Source organism: Nannobrachium achirus, assembly GCF_963921795.1.
Source record: "Nannobrachium achirus genome assembly, chromosome: 3".
NCBI classification, from domain to species: Eukaryota; Metazoa; Chordata; class Actinopteri; order Myctophiformes; family Myctophidae; genus Nannobrachium; species Nannobrachium achirus.
In genome coordinates this window covers 32,522,862-32,548,508 of record NC_137812.1, presented here as the reverse complement: position 1 = coordinate 32,548,508, position 25,647 = coordinate 32,522,862, and the positions used below count along the sequence as shown (strand labels likewise).

At 42.2% G+C, this 25,647-nt stretch overlaps 2 protein-coding genes across 2 annotated transcripts in view; both read left to right on the top strand.

Moving 5' to 3' along the window:
- The window catches only part of LOC308281883 (myosin-9-like), a 34,930-nt gene extending 27,504 nt beyond the window's left edge, over nt 1-7,426 (top strand). The window contains exons 36-43 of the mRNA XM_080722218.1: nt 216-377; nt 467-595; nt 2,159-2,247; nt 2,513-2,636; nt 3,767-3,975; nt 4,511-4,619; nt 5,667-5,839; nt 6,557-7,426. Of these exons, the coding sequence (XP_080578344.1) occupies nt 216-377; nt 467-595; nt 2,159-2,247; nt 2,513-2,636; nt 3,767-3,975; nt 4,511-4,619; nt 5,667-5,839; nt 6,557-6,668 (1,107 nt within the window). The 3' untranslated portion in view covers nt 6,669-7,426. The remainder of the gene's footprint in view (nt 1-215; nt 378-466; nt 596-2,158; nt 2,248-2,512; nt 2,637-3,766; nt 3,976-4,510; nt 4,620-5,666; nt 5,840-6,556) is intronic.
- A 1,362-nt stretch (nt 7,427-8,788) lies between these two features.
- pik3r5 (phosphoinositide-3-kinase, regulatory subunit 5) overlaps nt 8,789-25,647 on the top strand; it is a gene marked incomplete at its 3' end in the record, with an annotated part of 33,310 nt that continues 16,451 nt past the window's right edge. The window contains exons 1-2 of the mRNA XM_080721061.1: nt 8,789-8,843; nt 23,693-23,807. Of these exons, the coding sequence (XP_080577187.1) occupies nt 23,708-23,807 (100 nt within the window). The 5' untranslated portion in view covers nt 8,789-8,843; nt 23,693-23,707. The remainder of the gene's footprint in view (nt 8,844-23,692; nt 23,808-25,647) is intronic.

The window sequence follows — 25,647 nt, the reverse complement described above, 5'->3', positions numbered from 1 at the left end:
TTGTAAATCTTTGCTTTACAAAAGGGGTCCATGGAACAGAATATTTGGAGATGGGGGGTCGAAGGTCAAATATTAGTCATATATTTCTAGGGGTTCTTGACAAAAAAAAAGTTTGAGCACCACTGATATAGAAACACGTTTCAGAAGACCTTTTTAGGTATCTTTCAGACCTAAATACGGTTAATAAACGAAATGCCATTGCCTGTCTCCTCCAGGTACGCGAGATGGAGTTGGAGCTGGAGGATGAGCGCAGGCAGCGATCTCAGGCTTGCTCCCACAAGAAGAAGCTAGAGGCGGACCTGATGGAGCTGGAGGCCAGCATAGACTCTGCCAACAAGGGTCGTGATGAGGCCCTCAGGCAGCTAAAGAGACTTGGGGTAAAAATGACACCATCCAGTGTGCAAACCTGACTATTAGAAAGCCAATGAACGGTTCATGTGTAACTCCGGTACCTCCCTCTCTGCAGGCTCAGATGAAAGAGCAGATGAGAGAGCTGGAGGAATTGCGCATTTCCAGAGACGAGGCTCTCAACGAGGCCAAGGATAACGAGAAGAAGATCAAGGCCATGGAGGCAGATGCCATGCAGCTCCAGGAGGTACATAAAATGTTACATAAATATATCATCGCATCATGACACTTGCTCACCAAAATGTGAAGGGCTGTCTAAACCAAGCATGACAACTACAGTATGTATAGTATAAAGGTAATGGTGTGATCATGAAGAACAATAACAGATGTTCTGTATGTATTGAATGTGACACTCTAAATATTTTGATTTAGAATGATATCATTCTCCACTGTCCTTATAATTACTTAGTAGGTTGATCAGTGCTGTCTGGCTGGGCCTTTAGCCAGTGAGGGAGCAGCATTCTCGACTGACACAATATGTCCATATACAGTATGGGCATCTGACAACATAGATGTCTGATGTCATAGACCACATGCGACTGACACAATATGTCCATATATGGGCATTCCCCCTAGACCACATGAGACTGACACAGTATGTCCATCTATGGGCATGCCCTGTTAGGGCAACCACACTAATGTCATCAACATTAAGCCTCATGTGGGCAGACATCAGACATCTATGATGTCAGATGCCCATATATGGACATTGTGTCAGTCTCATGTTCTACGACGTCTGACGTCATCATAGGAGCATGAGGTGTAAGACGGACATGAGCTTCAAGTTTTAATACTAAATAGCGGTTGCAATAACAAGGAGAAAGTTGGCACCGTCCTCGACAGAGTCTCTGCCTACTTGCCCACATATACACCCACAGACAGCCACCATCACCTTACTTGCACGCTCTGCTGGTTGCACTTGTCGTTTTCTTCGGAAAGTGGCGCGAATTACCAGCCATATTTGGTGCACAAGGTGATTAGGTCATTACTTGAGGTGTGGAATTTCTAAAAAAAACATTTATAAACTACCCACAAAGTTCGGAAATGTAACTTCAGTCCATTATATCCTATCAAACATTATATACAAACAAAAGTGCCAAAATGACCTGTAATACTGTTCTGCTGGCATTCACTCATTTTGAGCTAACCTGACACAGTGTAAAATGAATAGTGTAAAAATTACAGTTTTTTTTCTTTTCCTTATTACTGTGGGAGAGTGCAGTCATTCAATGCACCAAGAAACAAAGGTGAATACCAACAGAACAGTATTGCAGGCCATTTTGGCAAATTATTTTGGGGGGTGCCACCCACACGTTTGGCTGTGATGCTCATTCCACGAATGCCAGATGCTTACAACTGTACCTTGTGGTACAGTTGTAAAGGTGTACTAATCAACAATACAAATGATATAAAGGACACTACCAATTGGCATTATTAAAGGAGATGTAATGGACCGAAGTTAAGTTTACAAACTTTTGTGGGTAGATTAGTTATGTTAATAGTTGTCGTCCTTAGTGTAGAGTAGACTGCCTTTAGCCACTTCAACCTGGCATCCCTATTTTGGGCATTTTCTTTTTTCCAAAAGTTTAAAATGTTTCAAAAATTGTGTTTAAAAATTTAATAAACATATTATTCAAAAAAAAAAATGTTTCAAAAATTGCAACAAAACAATTTGACTATTTTCAGGCAATACCATTCATTGTATATTATAAAATGGACAGCATTCCCACATTTCCTCTACCTCCTCTAGGACCTGGCAACTGCAGAGAGGGTTAAGAGACAGGCTCAGATGGAGAGAGACGAGCTGCAGGATGAAATTAACAACTCTACTGCCAAGAAGTAAGCAACGCAACTAACAGCTAAATCCACATGCAAATGAAGTTAATCTAAACTCATTTCACACTGAATTTGAAGCAAATGATACATATTGATAAAGATATATAATAATAATTACTGCGTTTACAATTGCACAAACCCAATCTTCTTCCTCCATGTAATTTTGGCAATGTCTGCATGTAAATGCTATGAAGACGAATCGACTTACTTAGTTTTTTCTCATTCATGCAAATGAATGCCTATCCATCGTTCCTCTTCTCTTCACCAGTTCCCAGATGGCAGATGAGAAGAGGAGACTTGAGTCTCGTATCGCCCAGCTAGAGGAAGAGCTAGAGGAAGAGCAGCTTAACACCGAAATGGTCAATGACCGTCTAAAGAGAACCACTCTGCAGGTAAGGGAGAATGTTCTGCATTTTTAGCTGCAACCACACAACTAGTAAAATCTTGTCTGTCCAAAGTTTTTCAAGTGCAAACTGAGAGCTGTTAACGTGTGCTTGACATCTGAGCGGTCAAGAGGTGCCCGCACATCCAAACATTTCAACTGGTGCTCGATCAAATAAGATGACTGTAAACAAAAGGAGAAGGTCCGCACACAATCTTGATGCTCCCAAACTTGTTCACATCTGAAGCACTAAATTCCCAGGGAGAATGATTAAAGGCAAGACTACCTGGCTGCAGACACTAGGGTCCTGTTGATGTCCACGGGAGACAGGAACATCAACAAGTGGCAGGAAGTGACCTCACACCTCTTTCTTGCTCTACCCCATGGAGGTTCTGTTTAGGGTTAGGGGGTAGAGTTGGGTTGTCTAAAAGATAAAAGATAACATGTACACATAGCGACAATGCGGCTCAAAGGGACTGTAGTGCCTTGGACTGCAAGGCAGAGACGTCACGTGACCTCCACAAGCGGCATGAAGTCACTTGACACTGTGAGGTCACTTCCTGCCACTTGTTGATGTTCCTGTCTCCCGTGGACATCAACAGGACCCTAGTGTCTGCAGCCAGGTGCTGCTCATTAAAGGGGCACTCCACCACTTTTCAACCTATGTTCATATAATTGGTCCTCACTCAAAAATAGTTTTTTTTTTTTTTTTTTTTCTCAGAGGAGGGCTGTGGGCTGGTCAGAAACCCATAGTCTTGTGACATCATCGATTACCAATCCAGCTTATAGAAACTGCAGGCTTTCTATTCCTGAAAAGTTGCAATTTTAAAGTGGAAGCCATTGTTCTCGCGATATTAAAAATCTAAATATTTTTTTCAAAAATATTGATTAATTATTTTTTTGGGAAAATTATGATGTCACAAGACTATGGATTCTGAACTTCCCACAGCTCTCCTAGGAGACTTGGACTGAGTAGAAAAAAATTGTGATATTTTATCATGAACATTAGTGAGGACCTATTATATGAAGACAGGTTGAAAAGTGGTGAACTACTCCTTTAAGTTATATTAGGCAAAAGGGGTTGTGGCACCAGAAATCTGTGGCACCTTATAAACCATGATTTGACTTATTATTTTGTAGACGGATCAGCTGACATCAGAGCTGGCTGCAGAGCGCAGCACAACACAGCGACTGGAAGGGGTTCGCTCTCAGCTGGAGCGGCAGAACAAGGAGATGAAACAGAAGCTGCTGGAGATGGAAGGAACCATCAAGTCCAAATACAAAGCCTCTATTGCTGCCTTGGAGGCCAAGATGGCTCAGCTGGAAGAGCAGTTGGATATCGAAACTAAGTAAGTGCCAGGACAATCAGGTGCACCTGACTATTTTGTGTTTATCGCGCTTGTTAATCAAACGGATATCTAAAACGGGTGTCTCTGCTTATAGTGTACATGCATTGTGTGTGATGATAATCCATTTTAGTTCCTATAGTCCTCTAGAACTTAAATCTTTCAATCAGGAATGTGTATCAACCCGGTAACTAGGCGGACTTGTTGGATATTTTGAAAGATGGTACTGTATGACAATCTGTCTTAATATTTGTCTTTGTCCATCTGTCTATAAAACATTTTCTTTTTATTGCTCTACCTCCTCCCTTTGGGCTCAGATTTGAACAAAACGTACTGTAATCTGTAATACATAGTAATGTAATACATAGTACATAGCTTGAACAGTTTTGTGTTTCCTCATTCTGCAACCAAGGTCAAATGTTATGCTCATTGTTACCAAGTTGATTTGAGTAACACTGAAGTATTATATGGTGCTCTTGTTCCTTTTTGGCGTTGTATTAGCTCTGCACTGTTTCCTTACACTTTGTCCTTCTGTCAGGGAGCGTCAACAGGCCTCCAGACTGGTCAGGCGCACGGACAAGAAGCTGAAGGAGGTGCTGCTGCAGGTGGACGACGAGAGACGCAACACTGAGCAATACAAAGACCAGGTACACCTCTGCACTGACTCTTCTTGGACATAGAATGTAATGCACATAGCTTAAAGTTGGATTGTCTTGAGCAAAATTAGATCAAGTACTGCAGATGTGAAAAAACAGAAGCATGGCTTTGCATGATCTGGATTTAAAGATTAATGAAACAACTTCCAGCTTGTCCCCGCCTATTTCACCACATTTGTGGTGGGTGACGGATGCAGTATGGGGTGACACAGATGGATATCAGAGATGTGTGTAGGTAGGTAGGTAGTGACGCTTGTGACAAACTCCCTGGCAGGTATAGACGTACCAGCTGGGTGGAGCTGAACTCAATTTACCACTTACCAGTAACAAATCTGTTCTGTTAAGATGGTCAAATACTGACAGAGCAAAAGCTGCGCATGTTTAAGGTCCATCTGACAGAACAGCCCCACCATGTTTAGAGTTGGTATTTAACAGCTATGGCTTCTTTACATGGCCTCATAAACTAGGAAATGGAGAGGATTTAACATTTTCAGTTTTCATATCAGTCAAATATCCTCATGGCTGTTGGCGGTTGCGTTCGCGTAGTTATTGATTGGTTTTGTTTACTTTTTGACAACTTGGTGTGTATAGTCATTGACTTGTTGCGTTTGCCTAGTCATGACTTGATGGCATTTGCCTAGTCATTGACTTGTGTTTGCCTAGTTATTGATTAGTTGCATTGCTTAGTTATGGATTGGTTATGTTGCCCACTCATGGATTTGTTGCATTGCCTTAGTTACTACTACCGCGACGTGAGGCGGGACTACGGCTGCTATGACTTTGCTGTCCAAATTGGTAAGCAAACAGCCGTCGGCGCCGGGGTCCCACCCCTTTTACTTAAAGCTTTGGTTCCCATGGCGACGCGTCTATACAGCAGACGTTTTGCGCGCAACGTGGAAAGGGAGCTTCTGGCTTAGTACAGACGGCTGCTACGGCGGCAGGTTGATCTATCAAGCGCTGATCATTTCCGGTTGCTGTTGTCATCTGTAGCAGTCCAATGCTTAAATAGCTTATTGATTGGTTGTGTTGTCCTTTCAGGCAGACAAGCTGAACTCCCGCATGCGTCAGCTGAAGCGTCAGCTGGAGGAAGCTGAGGAGGAGGTTACGCGAGCCAACGCCTACCGCAGGAAGCTGCAGAGAGAGCTGGATGATGCCACCGAGTCAGCAGATACCATGAACCGAGAAGTGAACAGCCTGAAAACCAAGCTCAGGTAAGTCTACTCTGGCAATTGTTAATTTTGTATGTCAGTAACAGTGTTGTTTTTGACAGCAAATTTTGATTTAGTTGTAGTCATAGTCTTTTGAATAAAATGTAATTTGATTTTAGTCATAATCTAGTCAACTGAAAAGTTTTAGTTTTAGTCTAATTTTAGTCGACTAAATATAAGTTTTTAGGCGACTAAATCTACAGTTGATTTTGTCGACTGAAATGTATTTTGGCAGGCCTTGATGGCATCGTAATGACTGATTTTACACTTGGGTTGCGTGCTGAAAATAGCAGATCTACAAGCTCACAACGCGTCGCAGCAACACCTGAGAGCAACCAAACATATAATGACTGTCTTCTCCACGAGTCCCTCCCTAACGTTTTCGTCTAGTTTTTATTTTGTTGACGAAATTGTCAATATATTTAGTTTTAGTCATCACAGCTTAGTTTTTATTTTGTTTTTATTTCGTTTCCGTCAGTGAAAAAAACACTGTCGACAAACTATTTTCGTCATAGTCATAGTCGACGAAATCAACACTGGTCAGTAAGCAGACTAACTTGGGCTCATAGGTTTGTTATTTGTAGTGCATTATGCTTTGGGAATTCTGTCAATTATGTCAAGCAATCAAAATTGCACCGTGAATAATGGTGTTTGGGTATCAAATCTGCTTTTGAACACACTGACCTCTGCTTAACCACTTGACTTGATTGTGTTTTGAAGACGTTCGGACATGCCGTTCAGCAGCCCTCGTCGTCTCCTCAATCGACCTGGACTGGACAGTGATGAGGACACGGACATGAAGAGTGAAGATTCTGAGCCCATACCTGAGTGAATGGATGCAAACAGACAGACATGTGCAGCACTGGAAAATACAGTCGATCACTGGGGCAAATGATGTTAAACATTGGCCAAATATTTAAAAAGGCTTTATCCTATGCAATCCTATAGCCTTAATATGTTCAATATTGCATTTATCTGGCCAATAATCACAATGTCACTTATGGTGATATTTTTTATTGAGTGTACTCTTTCCAAATACTATTTTTCTACTCTGCTGAAATATATTTAGGCCGTCTTGTGCTACAAGACATTGCAAACCAGCCTTTTTTATTTGTGCTTGAAGTTAAAATGCTGAATTTCATGAATACATCTGGCACACAATTTTGGGTCTTGAGTGTTTTGATGTAGACATGTAATGCTGTTCCAGATACAAATCTATGCATTATACCACAGTTTTGTTTCATTTTACTATACCTCAGCCAAAGTTGGCACGTGCCAAGACAGGATTAAAATTAGATTTGTTCTTCCGCAGTGTATGGTAGATGTCTGCCAAATACTATAGATTCGGGGGACATATAAATACTATAGATTCGGGGGACATATATTTGAGTACTCTGTATAAGTACACATACAATTTTGGGTGGTGGGTTATGTTCTGTGAAGCACACTGTGCCCATTTACTGCTTTACACAGAGTTTGCTACTGTCTGCACATTTGTGATCTGTATTTGAATCCCACTTATGTTCAATGAGGCTGAGAATGACGCCCTCACTCATATGAGAAATACATCCCATAATGTCACTCTCCCGAGGTGTCATTGTATTTTATCAGAAGCTATTGTGCAATAAAACGGCAAATATATACATTGCATTTGTCTTTTTGTGTAAACTGAACTGGGAGACTTGAGGATTACATTATGCAAGATTATAATTTTGAAGCCTTGTTCTAAAGACTTGTTTAAATGTGCCATGTACAAGTAAAGCTTGTTTTAAAGTTGTACATGCTTGGTAAAACATCGAATAGCTGTAAAACGAGTAGTTTTCTTTCAGGAGATGGCAGTATTTCCCACTTTAGCCCGATTGTTAGAAGTGTACTAGTCTAGGATGTGTAAAGCAACATCCTCTACAGTGAATTGTGGTTAAGCCAGAAGCTACAGTACTTTGTAATGGGTTATGGGTAGGTTTGGTTTCAGACACTAATAATGATGATCTAAATCTAACCTAAATGCTTTTGGGTGTAGTATCATCCAAAATGTCAAGGAGAGAAAAAAAGTTCTCATAGTGACTTTAATTCAATGATAAGATAAATATGTCACACATAAATGTGTTAAAATTCTAAAAGCTTTGCATTTGATCAAATTGTTAAAAATGTTTCCCTTCTCCAACGCCAGCTAGGGGAATTTACCATATCATGAAATGCAAATGTCAGGCAAAGGGGAAAGTGAGCAGATGGGGACCAAGGAGGAATGAGGTCAAAATCAATGGCTATAACAGTAATATCTGTCACATCATGTGATAGTCGAGTCGACAGATATATCATACTCGTCATACTTCATCGGTAGGGTTTTTTTTCTAAATTAAATTACAAAGTTTATTATAAAAGCAATGGCTAGCTATTAAGTCTACTGTAAATTCGTAAAATACACTTAACAACACTGTTCAGTTTAACCAAGACTATAAACCAGATATAGGCCTATAACTTAATTAATAGTGTGTGACACTAGCGAAAACAATGACACGACAACCAACAGTGTGAAAATAGCATGCAAACAGAGACCTATGACTTCCTTTTAGTGGCCAACATCCCTTCAAACATTCACAAACACGGCACCATATAGCGCGACACACACACACACACACACACACACACACACACACACACACACACACACACACACACACACACACACACACACACTAACTAAGCCTTCCTCTCACACATGCACCTTTTTGATGCGCTCTTCCTGTTTGCTGTGTGAACTGTGAAGTGCAAGAGGGCTGTGTGCGCGCAGTCGTGTATTGACAACCGCTACAGTGTACAGAGTATCACATCTGCCGCTGGCTACGCTGTTGTTTCACTGCGCTGCACAACCGTGCCAAGGATGTGGTTTTGAATGCCTAACCATCATCATCTTGTCTAGTGGATGAATGGTGGTGGACTAGCTGGCTGCATGGGACTGTTTGGACTCATAAATGGGTGCTGAAATTGAAAAATAGCCTGGCTGCAGGTATGTAAGACAACGGATTGATTGATTAAATACTTTATTAGAAGTTATATGGACATCATACAAAAGATACATCTAACCTACTGATATAGGCTACATGTTTGTAGGCTAGTAGTTGTATCTTGTGTGTCTTCTCCTGGCTTTGAAGTGACTGCAGTCACTACCATTTGTTTTCTATTTTCTTTTCTTTTTTCTTTTCTCTTAATAGTATTTGTGATTGAGTGAGGGAATAGCTGACATCATAATGAAGCTGCTTAACGTTTCTGTGACTTGCCTTGAAATTCAGTTATAACCACAAGACTCTTTTAAGCCGTTTCAAGTTTTCCTTTAATGTATGTTTCCAATGTAGACTTGTTTTTTATCTGTCTTATGTTTGAGTTGGCCTATGTATGATACTTAATTCAGGCATCTCTGATACTGATCATGTCTCTCTCTGCGCGCGCACGCACGCACGCACACACACACACACACACACACACACACACACACACACACACACACACACACACAATCTCTCTCTCTCTCTCTCTCTCTCTCTCTCTCTCTCTCTCTCTCTCTCTCTCTCTCTCTCTCTCTCTCTCTCTCTCTAACTAAGTGTAAAGTACATTTTGATTATCTCTTCTTGAGATAACAAGCTAGAAGTTCAACATACAGTCAGTGTGCGGTCTACAACAGTGATGGGAAAGGGCTGATCTGTCAAAAATGATGTCATTGACGAGAAAAGGAAGTTTGATGCCCACCCTTGCCCCCCTGCCACACACACACCATGAAACTACTTTGGGGAACAGATTGTGACTAATATGTCCGTCTTTTAAAACGTGTTGAGGAAGAAACAGGAGGGCACGTGTTGTTGTTTTGTTTGTCATTAGGTCAGTGTGATGAATAGTTGGTCTGAGGGTATTGCAGTGAGATATATTTGTCTTCTGTATGGGAGTGCACAGTCCACACTGGATGACTTGATAATACAGTAGTTCATCTTTCTCATCCTATGGGCTGTTTTCAATGGCAGTGCCCGTGGTAGATTTCTTTTCACATTTGCATACTGGCTAAAATACTGCACATAAAAGGCATTAGCGTCTCCAGTTCTTGCCATAATAAGTGCTTTTTTTGTGTGTGTGAATGAGTTGCAAAGAATCCTGTTTTGTAAACATGATACTCATTGAATCTGACAAGGCAGGTGTCTGTGAGAATTTGATTGAACCGTGAAGGCTTCTTTGAGTGTGTAATCCAGGCTTAGTTGGTTGAGAATGAGATGTTACACTCTGGTGTAATTAAAACAATTATTTGTCATTAAGTTGTACTGGTGAATTAAGCCCAAACGGGGCAACTCGATCGTATAGGGTGCATCATGCATGCAATGCATGCATACCACATGATACCAGTAGCACATGGGCACAGAATGACTCTCAGCCAAAGTGACAGTTGGCTCTGTGTCTTTCTCCTATTCTCTGTCCGCATCTCCTGTCTTAAATAAAGGCCAGAAGAACATCTTTCTGTTAAGCCTAAATGCCATGACATCTTTAGAAAAATGAAACAATTGTTATTATATAAGTTTAACTGTCCTGATCTCTGCAAATGTGTGAGACAGGAGTGTGAGGCACACCATCACTTGTTTGTCCATTCTTCTAGGAAATTGTTGTATTACACAATAATTTGTAATATAATACATCCTCATGTTGTGAAACTAACACCATCTCCCAGCCATGATTCTAGAGGAAGCATGTCATGCTTAAAATTGTGCAAAAGGTGAACCCTCTGGATTATGACTATTATGATTATAATGGATTGCATGATTTTTATAGCGCTTTTCCAAGTGCTCAAATCGCTTTACAATGAACCATTCATTCATACATTGGGAGGTGAAGACAAGATGTGTCTGTAATCTAACAATATCTTTCTGAGATGGAAACCCAAAATGATATAAGTGAAAGCAGTGTTACAGAGGTTAGGAGAGGTTCTGTCAGTAGGTACCCCTCCCTGGCAGTGTGTTCACAGCATTGCTTCCTGTTTGCCTCTCTGCAAGTGTGTTAGTGATCATATCTTCCACCTTTACTACACCCACTGTGCACATCACACCCTTTTGCCTGTGAGCTCGCGCGCGCGCGCGCACACACACACACACACACACACACACACACACACACACACACACACACACACACACACACACACACACACACACACGCCTGTTGCCACACTGAAGTCAGCCTTGTCCAATGTATAAAAATCACACATTTGGTAACCTAAAATATTCTAACATGATCTTTTTTATTAACCTGATTACTTTCACATGCATGTTGTCTCTTTATACCAATAAATGTAAACATGCAGATCTTTATACAAAGCAGTCGTTGCTTTAGCAAGCAAGCGATGTGCTGTCTGAGTAACCGCATAGTCATTTGCTATTGCAGTGTGTGATATTTGCATTAAAGGCAAGTCTGTTATTTTGTGGACACGAGCTTCAAAGGTTTCTATTGAACAAGAACAAGGAAGACCTCTGCGCTCTGAACAAAATCGTGCTGTTTTTCAATGTATTTCTAAGCTTTACTTAAAGGGATAGTTCACTCCAAAATGACTTTTTTTCCTATCGATTACTCACCCCATGGAGACTTGAATTCATGGATTTATTTATTTTATTTTTTGCCAATAATGTGATGATAATAATAAAGACCCTCATGTATATCTGGTCGAGACACAAAGAGTCTCCTTGGTGTCTCCTGGGGAGGAAGATTGGGAGGCATTGGAAAAGGTAGAGGAATCTAAGTACTGTAGGACGTCCATCACAGTACAACAGGGTTAACCCTTCCTGCCTATGATATTGGTAGGAAGGTCAGTATGCAATCGTCACCTTCTTAAAATAATGTCCCAAGTATATTTTCTTACGTATTGACATAAACATAACACTGCCTGTCAGTTATGTAACATATGAGGATTACATATTATAAACCTGATTTACACCAAATTACTCCAGGCAACTTTTGGCCCAAGTCACACCCTTGAGATAGGCCATCAAAAGGGGTGGGAACAGTATGATCCTTTTCAATTAGGATACAGGCGATTTTACCAGAGTTGGCCAGGTGTCATGAAGTGTTGATTTAGGAAAACATGACGCAGGCCATTATTTTAAGAAGGTGACGGCGTGACGCAATGACAACTTATGTTCTAATCTACAAATTCAAGTTTTGTAATATATATTGTTGATTTGATGATGGAAGGCTAGGTGGTCATTGCGAATAAAAGTAGACTTACAGTATCCCTGCCGTGACCCCTTGTCATTGGGAGAAATGTGTGCTTGACAACCATGAGTGCTTCCCATTTGTGAACAATGCTCTTGGTGCGGAGCAAAAGATTTGAATCGGTCAAATACCGTTTCCCATTCAAAAGCCTTCTCTGCTGCACCCAGAGAGATGACCACCTTCTTAGATGAACATTAAAGAATGAGTGACGACCTGTCATGAAGCCAGTTTTATCTTTAACAGTTTTTATTGTTCCAACACATACAAATAACAAGATGTAAACACAGGTTTGAAAAAAGGTTCTTGAATAACAATGTATCAAAACAATAGTTTATTTTTTCCTTTTTTTTTTAAACAATCAGTAATAATAATAGCAATAATAAAATGTAAACATGTATAAAAGGTAGTTAAGAAATGTATGAGTGGAAACAGTAAAGAGAAAATAAAATAAAATAAAAAGATATCATATTCACTACTTTAGCTGACTTTTAGTCAACTAAAACTGAACCTGTCAATGACAAACTCCTCATTGGTGAACAAAATGGCGTAGTCCTGCGGGAATGCCCAGAATGTCTCTGTGAGTTGAGTCAAAACAATTAAGTATTATTTGTTACTGACAAACATGCTTCACGTTCTGTAAACCTTCGACGGGATCTAGAGATTCTCCGATTGTGATTTTTGGGGCCGATACCGATCACCGATCAACTGGAATCAGTATCTGCCGATACCGATATTCCCGATCACAGCGTCAAATCCATAAATTCTTCTATTTATTGTGTTACTGTAGCAGCATTTATATATTTAAAGATTCTTCTTACAAAACATTGACATTGAATATTAAGTATAAACATTAGGAGATTACAGGCTGAGGTCCTTTAGTATCCAATTCAACTTGTAGGAGTTGAAGCTGAGGTTACATTCAGTCCCACAGATAACATATTGTGAAAATAGCTGATCTAGCTTGTAGATTGGCAAAGCCGATACCGATCAAAGCCGATAGAGGCATTATCGGCTGATCACGATCACGCACTGATCAATCGGCACATCTCTAACAGGATCCATTTCAGAGTTCCTTAATCTAACCTGGATGAGCTCTGTGGCAGAAGCTCTTAATTAAGCAGAGGTCACTTGTGGCATCAATTCTGCCCTTTCAAGTGTTTAGAGCGCAATACCCTGATCAACGTGTCCCGGACCCTGGTTCGATTCCCCACCAGGTGGACCATTTGCTGAATGTCATTCAACTACTCTCTCTTAATTAATATTTCCTGTCTCTCTCGCTCTCTCCAAAGTCAAACATTTCCCCAACAATTAGGATGATCAACAGAATCTCACACACACACACACACACACACACACACACACACACACACACACACACACACACACACACACCACAGCACACATTTACACACTCATGCATAAACAAGTCTGTAAACACATATTGTGTGTACACACGCTAATTATTATCCGTGGTCTGTGGGAGTCTATCTTAGCGGCTGATCACACCACAACAATAGGGAGGCACCTGCTTCCTCAGCTGAGCTAGGAAGCTATCTTCCTGTTAAGGAAGCTGTTGGTAATGGGAGCAGTGCAAGACATGGGAAGGACAGAGGAAAGCAAAGACAGAGGTATACCAATTGTGTACAGTCACAGTATACTGTAGATCAAGGAAACATGACAAGGAGGGAAACACTATACACATGCTTTGGTTGTTCACATGATTTGGACTGTATTGTCATGACAAGTCCATAGAATAGTTATATATTGGCTATCTGGGGAGTGGGGACTTGTATATCTGTAGAAATGCATCCGTATTATTGGAGTGGTGAAAGCACTCCCAATAGACAGGTATGTCTGTGGGTATGTCCCTGGGTCCCTGGGTGGGTGGGTGGCTGGCTGGCCGTGTCCGTAGCCTGGCAATACCTTGAGTGGCCACACACAACACACTAGTTAAAGGAGGGGCGCTGTTTTGTGCAGGCCAGGCACACTCAACACACACACACACATACACATACACGCACGCACGCACGCACGCACGCACGCACGCAGCTCAGATTCACCACTCCACTTCGAACCGAGGTTTGATTTTTTCACAGTGAGGAGGGAATAAACTTTTTGAAGCAGCATTTCATTTACTCCCCCCCCCCCAATTCTGATGTATTACCTTGATTATTGTATTGATTGCTTATTGTACCTGTCCTATCATCAGCTGTCTTAATTTATTTTATTTAATCAAATAGGGAATTCCTTTTTGAACTGTGCTAGCCGCTCCAATATGTGATATTGCAAATTAGTATTTGTTCACCTACCAACCAGCAAGAATTCTGATTGGAGAATTCTGAACAATATAACTAGACTGCACTCTGTCGAGGTGCCAACTTGTGTCCTGTGCACTCATAGTCATTTTCCGCGAGCAAGTAGGTGTGATGAGTGCTGTCTGTAATGTATGTAGGTTATGTGGCCATACATAAACACATACTGTACATACTAGTGATGAGCGGGCCGACCCGTTACCCGTGGACCCCGCAGGTCAAGATTTCAGACTCAATTGGCCTCCGCTTCTTGGACCGAGGACCGGCTTCTGTTCCAATTCCGCTCCTATTGGGGCCGCGAACCACATGTCTGTACATGCCCCTCGCAGGCTCGCTTGCACATGCTGAGCAGAGCAGAATGCACAAACAATTCGCAGTGTGTGTCCCTGATCAGGATTTCACTTAAATGTCATTAACAGCCAATGAGGGACCAGCATTCCTGCTAGATGACAGTGGTGATGTCACTGGCATCACCAGTGGTGATACCAGTGGTGAACTCACTTCATGGCACGCTCTGCTGGCGCACAAGTAGGTCATGTATGGCCTATTTGTGTCATGTATGGCCTATTTGTGCGCAAGGGGCAAGTTGGCACCTCGACAGGGTGTAGTTCTAGTTACTTGCGCCAGAAGAGCGTGCAAGTACTGCGTTCGGCTGCGTATGTACAGTAGGTATGTATGTAGGTAGTTATGTACAGTATGTAGGTAGGTAGCCGTGTGTGTTTAAGCCCGTAGCCCAATGAGGGACCAGCATTCCAGGTGATGCCAGTGGTGATGCCAGTGGTGAGTGCACCTTATGTCGCGCTCTGCTGGCACCTTGACAGAGTGCACTTCTAGTTTAAACTGCAATCAATAGAATCAGAATCAGTTTTATTATTTGTCCCATCTCAGTTTTACAGGCGTAAAGTAGTGGGTGAAATTCCTTTCTTTGTGTGCGCTCCTTTGTTTTGTAGTATTCTGTGAGGACAGAGAGGACAGTGGTAGAGTGAGAGCAATGGAAAAGAGATTAGGTTAAACAGAACAAATAAAGATAATATATATGCTGTGTACAGTATACACAGGTAGCATATTATGTGAAAGCTGTATGTAGCCTACTGTATGTATATTCCTGTAGTGATATATATTCATTTCACTGGAATTGCAAAAATGGATCAGATTTGACACAAATGTTAAAATGAGTAATCAGTGAAAAAGTGGAAGTGACCGTGTTGACTCTAAGGGATGTACTACATACCGTACATCCTCTTATGAAAGTCTACAGTGTCATTGATTTGCAACATAACTCACGTCAAAAACAGATTCACCACATGAGACAACTTCTTTTTAATGTTAATAGGCCATCACTGTAATCTACTTAGGAAAACAATCTTTGCCTTTAATAACTTGCCCAAAAATAGGGACACCACATTGAAAGTGTTTTATTTCATAATTCTTATTGAAAGATGAGCATGTGGCTAAATAATAAATCACATATAACTGTTGCTGAATTGACAGTGTTACAAATAACTTTGTTTGCTGGTGTAGTGCCACCTCATGTGAGGTCAACTGCTTTATTATCTTTCTGTGTCTTCATCCAACCCCGGCCTGGATACAGCAGTCATAGCGTCTCTGACTTATTAGTTCCTTCCACTCTCACCTGGCTGCCATCCAGCACGGCACAGCTCTCACAATGACCGGAGTTATTAGTGTTGATATGAAACACACGTACACACACACACAAACACGCACGCACACACACCTATCTACCCACACTCAGTGGCACTCAGGACACCTCTTAGACACAATACTTCTTTGAGGAGATGGGGGGCCCTGAGAAATGGCCCGCTGGGACGTGTTGTTTACGTTGAAAGCTGTCGGTATTGTTGTCATTAAGTGGAGGAGAGGCACAGTAGCCATGGAGGATAATATTGAACTTCACTTCTGTCCTCATGACCTTTGGATTTGCATGGGTTTCCTGTCCCAGTTCCATGTTCTTATTGATGGGATAGGGATTTTGCCTGTGTGTGTGTGTGTGTGTGTGTGTGTGTGTGTGTGTGTGTGTGTGTGTGTGTGTGTGTGTGTGTGTGTGTGTGTGTGTGTGTGTGTGTGTGTGTGTGCGTGTGTGCACGTGTGCGCTCACAAACGCACGCACGCACGCATGCCTGCATGTGTCTATTATCCTTAAATGTGTTCTGGCTGAATGTGTTTTGCATAGTGTATACCTCTTGCAAGATCGTGTTACTTGGTGTTGTGTCCCTTATGAAGTGAGGGGTAGCCATTAATTTCCTCATCCGTCAGCCTCAAGCTCTAAGGGCCAGCAGTACACCCCCATCTGCAGACAATGACACGTTTCCTGTCCCTTTTGTCAACTCTGAGAAAAGTCCCTCCATTAGCCTTAAAATAGGGACACCTATGCCCTTAACATGAGTCCCCCTCACTGTGGGAGCTAGGCTTAGGAGGCTCAAGACAGGGTTGTTAAAAATATGAACTGAAAACAGCACCTTGGAAAGAAGATATATTACGCTTGTCACTGGGTCATATTTTGTCTGACGTTATTTATGAATGGGTCTGGCCTTTTTTAAGGGGAACTAGTTGCCCTTAACTAAGGGGCAGGAGTTAAACTATTAATGTGGCAATGTACTCGCGCACACACACAAACACACGCACGTGCGCGCCCGCACACACACACACACACACACACACACACACACACACACACACACACACACACACAGACAGATACACGAGCTGTGACCCATGTGAGCGCCAATCAGCAACGCGCCACAGACCCACGTGAGTGAGTGTTAAGCCCGGATCATAGTCGGGTCCACGGTGGAAGGCTATCCACCGCGGTGTAGTCTTTTCGAGTCTTTTTGAGTCATGAAACTACAACGTTACATCATTCCTCGCGGTGGAGAGCTTTCCACCGCGAGTCCCAACACATCTCTCTGTTTTTACTATCAGACAGACAGGCTCTACACCCCGTTCACTGATTGGTCGACCTGAACCGGTCTAGACGGGGTAAAGGACTTCACCGTGGGCCGTGACTATGATGGCCTGCACTTATTTTCTGACTTGAGGTGGAAAGCTTTCCACCTCAAATTTGCGGTGGATAGCTCTCCAACGTAGACTCTGATCCGGGCTTTATACACTCAATGTGTTACTTACAACTTTTTGTGAGATGCCTTCAAGGATGGAATGAAGTCAATTATAGTTAACGAAACGTTGTGTATTAGTGTGACTCACTGACGGATGGACGGACAGACATGAGGTGGACGTTTTGATACTAAAATGTTCCCTGCCGATCACAATAAGGCAGCGCCCCCCAGTCCTCCTGGTGAAAGAAAATCATTGCAGTTTCTACAAGTGGATTTTTAGCCGTTTTCTCTAGAGACCGTTGTCGTCTGCATGGGGCCTAAGTATGACACTTATTTACTATGACACTAGTCGAGGGGTCTTCAACGTTTTCAGGCCAGGGAGAGAGCGATGAAACAGGCACCCCCACTACATATTGTATAAAAGCTTAGACTTGTTTGACAGCACTGTCATCATGTTGGAGTAGGCCTAATGTGTATTTTTAGACATTTAACCACTTGAACCGTCAAATACTTAGTCTGCTCTTCTTTTCCCTCTACAAACATCTTTGCCAAAAATAGCCGATCTCTAAGCTTATAACGTAAGCGTATAATGTAAGCTTGTAGATATGATATTTTTGGCTAATGTTCCACTCAAAATAGGGATGCTAGGGTTCAAATGGTTAATGTAAATAAAATCAAACCTCGGTTCGAAGTGGAGCGGTGAATTTGAGCAGCTGTACCCTATGTGAGTGAGTGAGTGAGTGAGTGAGTAAACTGTGCCTGTGAGTGAGTGGTGAGTGTGCCTGGCCTGCACAAAACAGCGCTCCTCCTTTAACTAGTGTGTTGTGTGTGGCCACTCAAGGTATTGCCAGGCTACGGACATGGCCAGCCAGCCACCCAGCCACCCACCCAGCCAGCCAGCCACCCACCCACCCACATACCCACGGACATACCTGTCTATTGGGAGCGCTTTCACCGCTCCAAAAACATGATCCTATCACACAAAGATTTGGTCGCCCCCCTGTAGTACCCCCTATGGGTCCCCTATGGGTCTGAGGACCCCCTATGGGTCCTGGACCCCCTGTTGAGGAGCCCTGCACTAGTCCACTAGTACTAAATATTTTATTTGCAAGGACCCCCATCTACAATTACAAGCGAAATGGCTGCCAACATGGAGTCAACCACGGCACTTACTTATCGTTTGCTGTTCACCAATGTTGAACTGAAAGCTGCCTTCACACGTCACAAACCATAATGGAACATACTATGGAATGCATGTACCGTACATGCCTATGTAGCCTAGCCTATGTCAAACCACAAAATGACCTTTATATAGCCTTGTAGTATTAAAAATATAATCACATCAGTGATTCATTGACACTACATCTGAAACCTCTGCTCTTGGTAGTTAGGGGATTTTTCACTCCTCAGGGGAAAGGTTTCGTGGTGAACTCACTCAGCCACATGTGAAGTTTTATTTATCTAAATACTAATCTTACAAATCTTCCACCGAAGTAAAAAAACATAATCTGATGTTAGGTTATCCTGACTAGTCAAATCCAAACCGATAGTTCAACTGCTCAAATGTCAAAACCCATGTACAGACCAGATTGATGTAAGAAGAAGAAAATACCCATTTACATCATTTTAAGTTTTGTTTTCTGCTTGATGAGGAAGTTTTCTATTTTTGTAACTGCAAAGTTTTGTACTTTTATTTCCCCATGTTTGCATACATACAGTACAGTATCCATAGCAAAACCCCCCAGTGCGGTGAGCGAGGAACGCCGAGGATGTCACTTCAGCTTTGATAGCCACAAACTTTAGCCGCAGTCAGAAAAAAACAAACGTTCCCTGCTGTCAGTCTCCATTCATCCATTGTACACTACAGTATGTTCAATGAAAGTTCCTTTAGTGATCTAAACACTGAGCACATGAAATAGAATCCTTCATTAAAAAAACGTATCTTAAGTATTGATATACGTTTGTTTGTTTATTTTTAAGGACTTAAAGTCAGAGCACGTAGCTAATTTACCTTGCAAATGTGATGACACATTTCTCAAATAACCCCTCATCAAAATAGATTTTTTATTATTTCCTCTTTTGTCAACAAAAGTGCTCTAAACATCGGAGCCCTCGTTCAATGCCATTTTGATTATGCTTTTATCCACCTTCCAAGTGATTTGGTTTTACAACCCATTATGTTAGTTGTTGAAATTTCCGATCTGACAACAAATGCGCTTTGTCTGAAAAGGTCAGTCAGGATTTCCACAGGCTCACTTGCAGCACATGTGTTATTCGTATTATGAAATGAAGTCCACAAAAGTGTTGTATCTATACTTTGTGGCTACAAAACTAAGGCAACTAGCTGTTCGTGCTGTTAAGACTATCACCTCCAACCAGGGATGTCACACCAAATTCTGGGCCCTGGGTACAAGGATTCACTGCGAGCCCCCCATGAATATTCTTCATGGGGGGGGGGGGGGGGGGGCTAGAACGGGCACTGGGAACGCATTATTACGCATTATTTTGTGCTTTAACTATTGAAAAATAGCAGATATACAAGCTCACAGCCCGGCAACGAGTGCCGCGCCGCGAGCTTGTAGATCTGCTATATTTGAAAAAACGTGTGCAAGTCTTTGAATATTTTTTTCTTTTAAATCCTTCTAAGGTTTTTTAAAAAGAATCTATGTTTCTATGTCAGTGTTGCTCAAACTTTTTCATGTGAAGGCCACGGACCCCCATCTCAAAATATTTAGTTCCAGGGACCCCCCAGAAGCAAAATTTGAGTTACAAATGTTCGCTTAAAAAAAATAGCAGATCTACAAGCTCGCAGCGTGGCACTCGGTGCCGCGCTGTGAGCTTGTATATCTGCTATTCTTCAATAGTTAAAGCATAAAATTATTAAGGCCCCTCCACCTTGGGCCCTGGTAACTCAGTCCCACTTCCCCCCCCCCTTGTAACGCCCCTGGTTTAGACTACAGTATCACCTCCAACTGATGTCATGTTCTCTCATACTCAACTCAGTAAGTAGATTATGGCAGTTGTCCAATCTGCTTGTATTCATGTTTTTTTTTTGTCATCTGATTTAAAGAGAAATGCTAATATAGTTCTGTCAGGAATCACATGTCATTAGTTAAGTTAACTTTGAATATGTGGATGGCAGAACATTTTGACTGGGTGTCGTGGGCGATAATGGTTCTACTTTTGGGGATGCTGCCGTGCTGCAGTAGTACATTTACATCTTCAGGCCTGAATGCCTTCAAGCACTTTTTTTTCTTTTTACTTACTGGTTCACAACGCGTGATGCGACACGTTGTGAACTTTTATTAAAAAAAACCTATGGGACACCGACACCAGGCTGAAAGTGATTCATCCAGTTGGGTAAGCAATAAGCATACAGACCCAAGATATGTATTTCGGCACTAAGCTTTCATAATGCTGATGAAGTGTCTGTCTGGTTTTCGTGTTGTGCTGACACAGCATAGTGTGACTGTCTGTCAGCGTTCTTGGTACATTATGACAGAGTTGGGTCAGTGTGTCCTGGTAGCACACAGTAGACCAGGGGTCTTCAACGTTTTCAGGCCAAGGACCCCTTAGTTGAAAGAGAGATGAAGCAGGGACCCCCACAACCCATAGATACCATATAGTTTCATAATTTGACGGCACAATCATCAGTGTATTTTGGATTCATGTCAATTTGTGTTTTCAGATAGTTAACCATGCACTTGAATCGTCAATACTTAATAAACCTGATCTTTCACTCTGTACTTAGTCTGCTCTTTTTCCTCTCTACACCAAACCTCTTGAGCGCGAGGCGTTGTGAGCTTGTAGATCAGCTATTTTTGGCTAAAGTTCTCAGAATATGGACGCTAGGGTTCAAGTGGTTAATATAAAAAAGGAGGAAAAAGGTTTCTATCACACAAAGATTTGGAGGACCCCCTGTAGTAACTCTGGGGACCCCCTAGGGGTCGCGGACCCCCTGTTGAAGACTCCTGCAGTAGACTTTGATGGAAGTTCTGTTCAATATATGGTGTTTTGGGAGTTTTGGGACCAGACTAAAAACATAAACAACTCCATCCTTTGCTTCTGACGTAGGCCTAATCTCTGATTTGACTGTATCTGGTGTCTGCCCATTCTGGCTTCTGTGTACCTAAATTATCTGCTTATCCGTTTGCAGGCAAAACATCTGACAGGTACAGTACAGTATGTACAGAGATAAGCTAAGGCTGCTGGCTGTTCATAGAAAGAGGCAGATAAACGAGTGGAGAAGTTGCACTAGTGCATGTTACTAGGTATTATGTCTGCATGTACAGTATTATCAGCTTACATTTAAAATATCCAACTTTTGATATTATGGTATTATACATACACAGTGCAGGTGAATAGTGGTTAGTGGCTGAAGTAAATACTAACAGGATCGCCCCTGGGTTGCCATTTTTAGATACAAAATGAGAGTCAGTAACGTTACTTGTACATTCCCCAAAAGTTGGACTGGGTAGCTTACTCTCGGACACTGCGTCATTCACCAAGGAGAGTGAGTGCCTTTTGAGGAGAGACCCCTCTATGGGAGAGACCCAAGGCCATAAAAGCTGCAGCACTTAGCTAAGTGTATACCACAGGTGTCATCAGTTTGAGTTGATTGAGAATGTGATTAGGGCACGTACCATCCTTCAATGAGCTGGCCAAGGAGTAGCCACTATCCGGGGTGCTGAACTATCTCGCCAGAGTCCCCACCAAGGCCCAGACCTCGGCTCTTGCTCCCTCAGTGTCCATGCATGCCTGCTGGGACAGACCCACAGCGAGACTCCAAAATGTGTGTGCTTGTGTGGGTGTATGGGAATGGGATGTTGGTGACATACTGTATGAGCTCCTGAGGGGACATAGTAGGTAGAATCATGTTTTTAGGGGATGCCCTTTTTTTTTTTTTTTTAGTATGATTATTAATATTCTTTTGTGTGGGCCACCGGCGGGGCTTTCCGCGAACGATAGCGGCAGCCCCCTCCCCTTGCCTTAAGGTCCTGGCAGTCTTATTGTAAGCTATAACCATGCACAAAAAGTAAGGAAACTTGAGTTCGGTCCATTATATCTGCCCTTTAATTTTGTTTTATACTATTTTTTATCATTGATTAGTCACCTTTACAACGAGGTACAACTTGTAAGCATCGTGGGCATTCATTGGAATGAGCAACACAGCTAAACGTGGGTAGCGTCGACCAAAACATTTACAAAATGGCCTGTAATAGTGCTAATAAGGACAAGGAAAAAACAACAACATTTATACACTTTATTCACTTTACACTCAGTATCAGGGACCTCAGTAGCGTGTGGAAGATCCATACGCAGCCACAACAGCTTGGCACCTCCTCCTCATGCTGGTGACCAACCTGGCCACATTTTGCTGTGGGATGGCATCGGATGGCATCCCATTCCTCAACCAGGATTTGTTGCAAGTCAGCCAACGTGGTTATGTTGGTCACTCTAGCACGTACAGCTCACCCAAGCTGATCCCACAAGTGTTCAATTGGGTTGAGGTCTGGACGACAGACCATTCCATCCTCTCCACTCCCAAATTCTGGAGGTACTCTATGATGATCCTTGTTCTGTGGGGGCGAGCGTTGTCATCCTAGACTAGAGGATAGCGCTATAGGTCCCAAATTCTGGCAGAACCCATGCATGCTCGGGTGTGTGCTAGGCACACAACTGTGACTGGCACACACCTGTGTCTGGCACACCCCTGCCAGCAATTGAAGCCCAAAAAGCCCCAGAAAAAGACATGTTGTTGGCTGTCTTGGAAGTAAAATATGTTGAACAATCCATCCGGTTTATGCATGTGTAGCCCCCACACTTAGTACAGCCATGAACCAGCACACAACAGCCCTACTAATCGGGCTCAACCCTATTGGCACGACGGTTTGTGTGTCGGTCTGGCGAGTGGGAGCCCTGGGTTCAATCCTCGCTTCCGCGCATCACTACAATCTGGCGTTGTCGGCAGGATGAGGAGCGTGATATACTTGCGTGAGGGACATGAGGGACGTCGTGTGCGGTGGTTTTGCTTTAACCAAAAAACTATCACTTATCGTACCTTAAAATAAATATATAAATATCACGAAATCAAATCGCAATCGCAATATTAGTCAGAAAAATCACAATTAGATATTTTCCCAAAATCGTGCAGCCCTACTGTTGGCTTCTATTTAGAGAATCTATAATGTTTAAAGACATCTTATAAACATTATCTTCTCCCTTTGCAGACCTCGGTGTTGAATATGCAGCACACAACGTGTACAGAGGATCGGATCCAGCATGCCTTTGATAGATGTCTTGATGGCCTCAGACAAAGCCCCACAGCAGCACAACACTGGAATGGTAAGGACAAGATGAACGGCTATAACGGTTTTTATTATATATTATTATTTCTGTCATGGTGGTAGGTTTTCACATGTTTTTCAGATGTTTTGAATAAACAATGAATTCTAGTTTATTTGTAGCTAAAGTAATTTCTGGACCTGCATGGACCCTAAATCCTCATTGTTAATTAAACTCTGAGAGTTAAATTAACAGAGGATTTTACTGTGTACAGTTGATACTAGATGCTCTCTGCACAACAGCACTATTCTCTACACACGAGATAAGTCTCAAACTGACTACTGGAGGGATGGAACATTGTGTTTTAGATCAGGGGTTCCCAAACTTTTTTGGCTCAGGGCACCCCTATACATATTTTTTTTCATCCGAGGCACCCCTATATTATATTCATAATTTTCACTCCCATCACCTACATATTTATGGCATATTTTAGCGCTTATGTTGCAAGGGAAATGTTGAGATAATAGCCATTTTGGTTAGAACTGACTGAAAATAACGTTGTTCTTCAAGTTTAAAATGATACTAAGTATATTTTTAAGTGTCCAAATAAATTTCAAATATTATCAAATTATCTCGCAGCACCCCTGGACTGCCGTCGTGTCACCCACTTTGAAAACCACTGTTTTAGATGATGGGTTGAGATATGATTGGTGATTGCAAAGATCATAGCATATGACTCACATAATTTTCATACTGATCAAAACCATTCTGTGACCACTGTAGCCTGAGGTAATTGTCATCCCATCAGGATATATAAGAAATATATCTCATAACTTGCAGTGACCATTCCCTCTAAGCAAGGGTTGGGCAACTTTGATGATGGAGAATGCCACTATATTTCCACACTAACTCCAGGGGCCGCATGTGGCCCCCGGGCTGCCATTTTCCCCATGTACTGTATGCTCTAAGTCTAAGCGGACAGGTGGACTCTTGGTGTATAGTAACTGTACCACACATGCATATAATCTAAATGAGAGAGTTACAGCTAAATGAGAGAGAGAGAGAGAGAGAGAGAGAGAGTTGCAGTGACTGACACAATCCAACGTACCTCAGATGCAATTAAAATACATTAAAATAAGACACCCAGCATGTCAAGGGTTGATGCAAGATTTTCAGATTCAATTTTTCACCGACTGATGACCTTCACTGACTGCTGTTTGTTTTGCTTTGCAAATTTCACAATTTGCACAATTGTGACATTTCAGAAGATTTGCAAATCCTATGTGCTACACTCCATCTGCCAACCTGGGGAGAGCAACGGTCTGACCTCATGCTTCCTTCTATGCATGAGGAGTCCAAGCCGCTTCTTTTAACCTGACAGACAGGGGGGAGTTTCCCCGATTGGACTACTCTCTATAGGTTGTCCTCAGACGAGCCCTCCATCGTCGCTTCAGGACAGGTCATCCCAGTTCTCCATACATCTGGCCAGTTTGTTGGTACTTTGTGCTCCTGCATCTTTCTTGAGTACATCCACATACAATATGTTAGTGTGGGACGTCCTTGTGACCCATGCCCATGTGTTGGTTCCCACAGCACCATTTTGCTGGCTGGCAGCTCTTGATGCCTTTAACTAGTCTTATTCTCCTGGCTACTATTTTCTCACTCTTGGTAATCCCTCATACAGGATCTTGTTGGTGACATGTACACTCTTGCTGATGTTAAGCACTGCACGCAACATTCTGGTGTAGCATGCATCTAGAGACCTCTGCAGGGTTGGCTTCAGGCAGGGTCCAGCATTCACTTCCGTAGAGGAGAACAGACTCTAACAGAAGTTGCAAAGAAGAAGCTGAGTTTGATTTGACGAGGAGGTTGGAGTTCCATACTAAGGTTTATGGCCTTC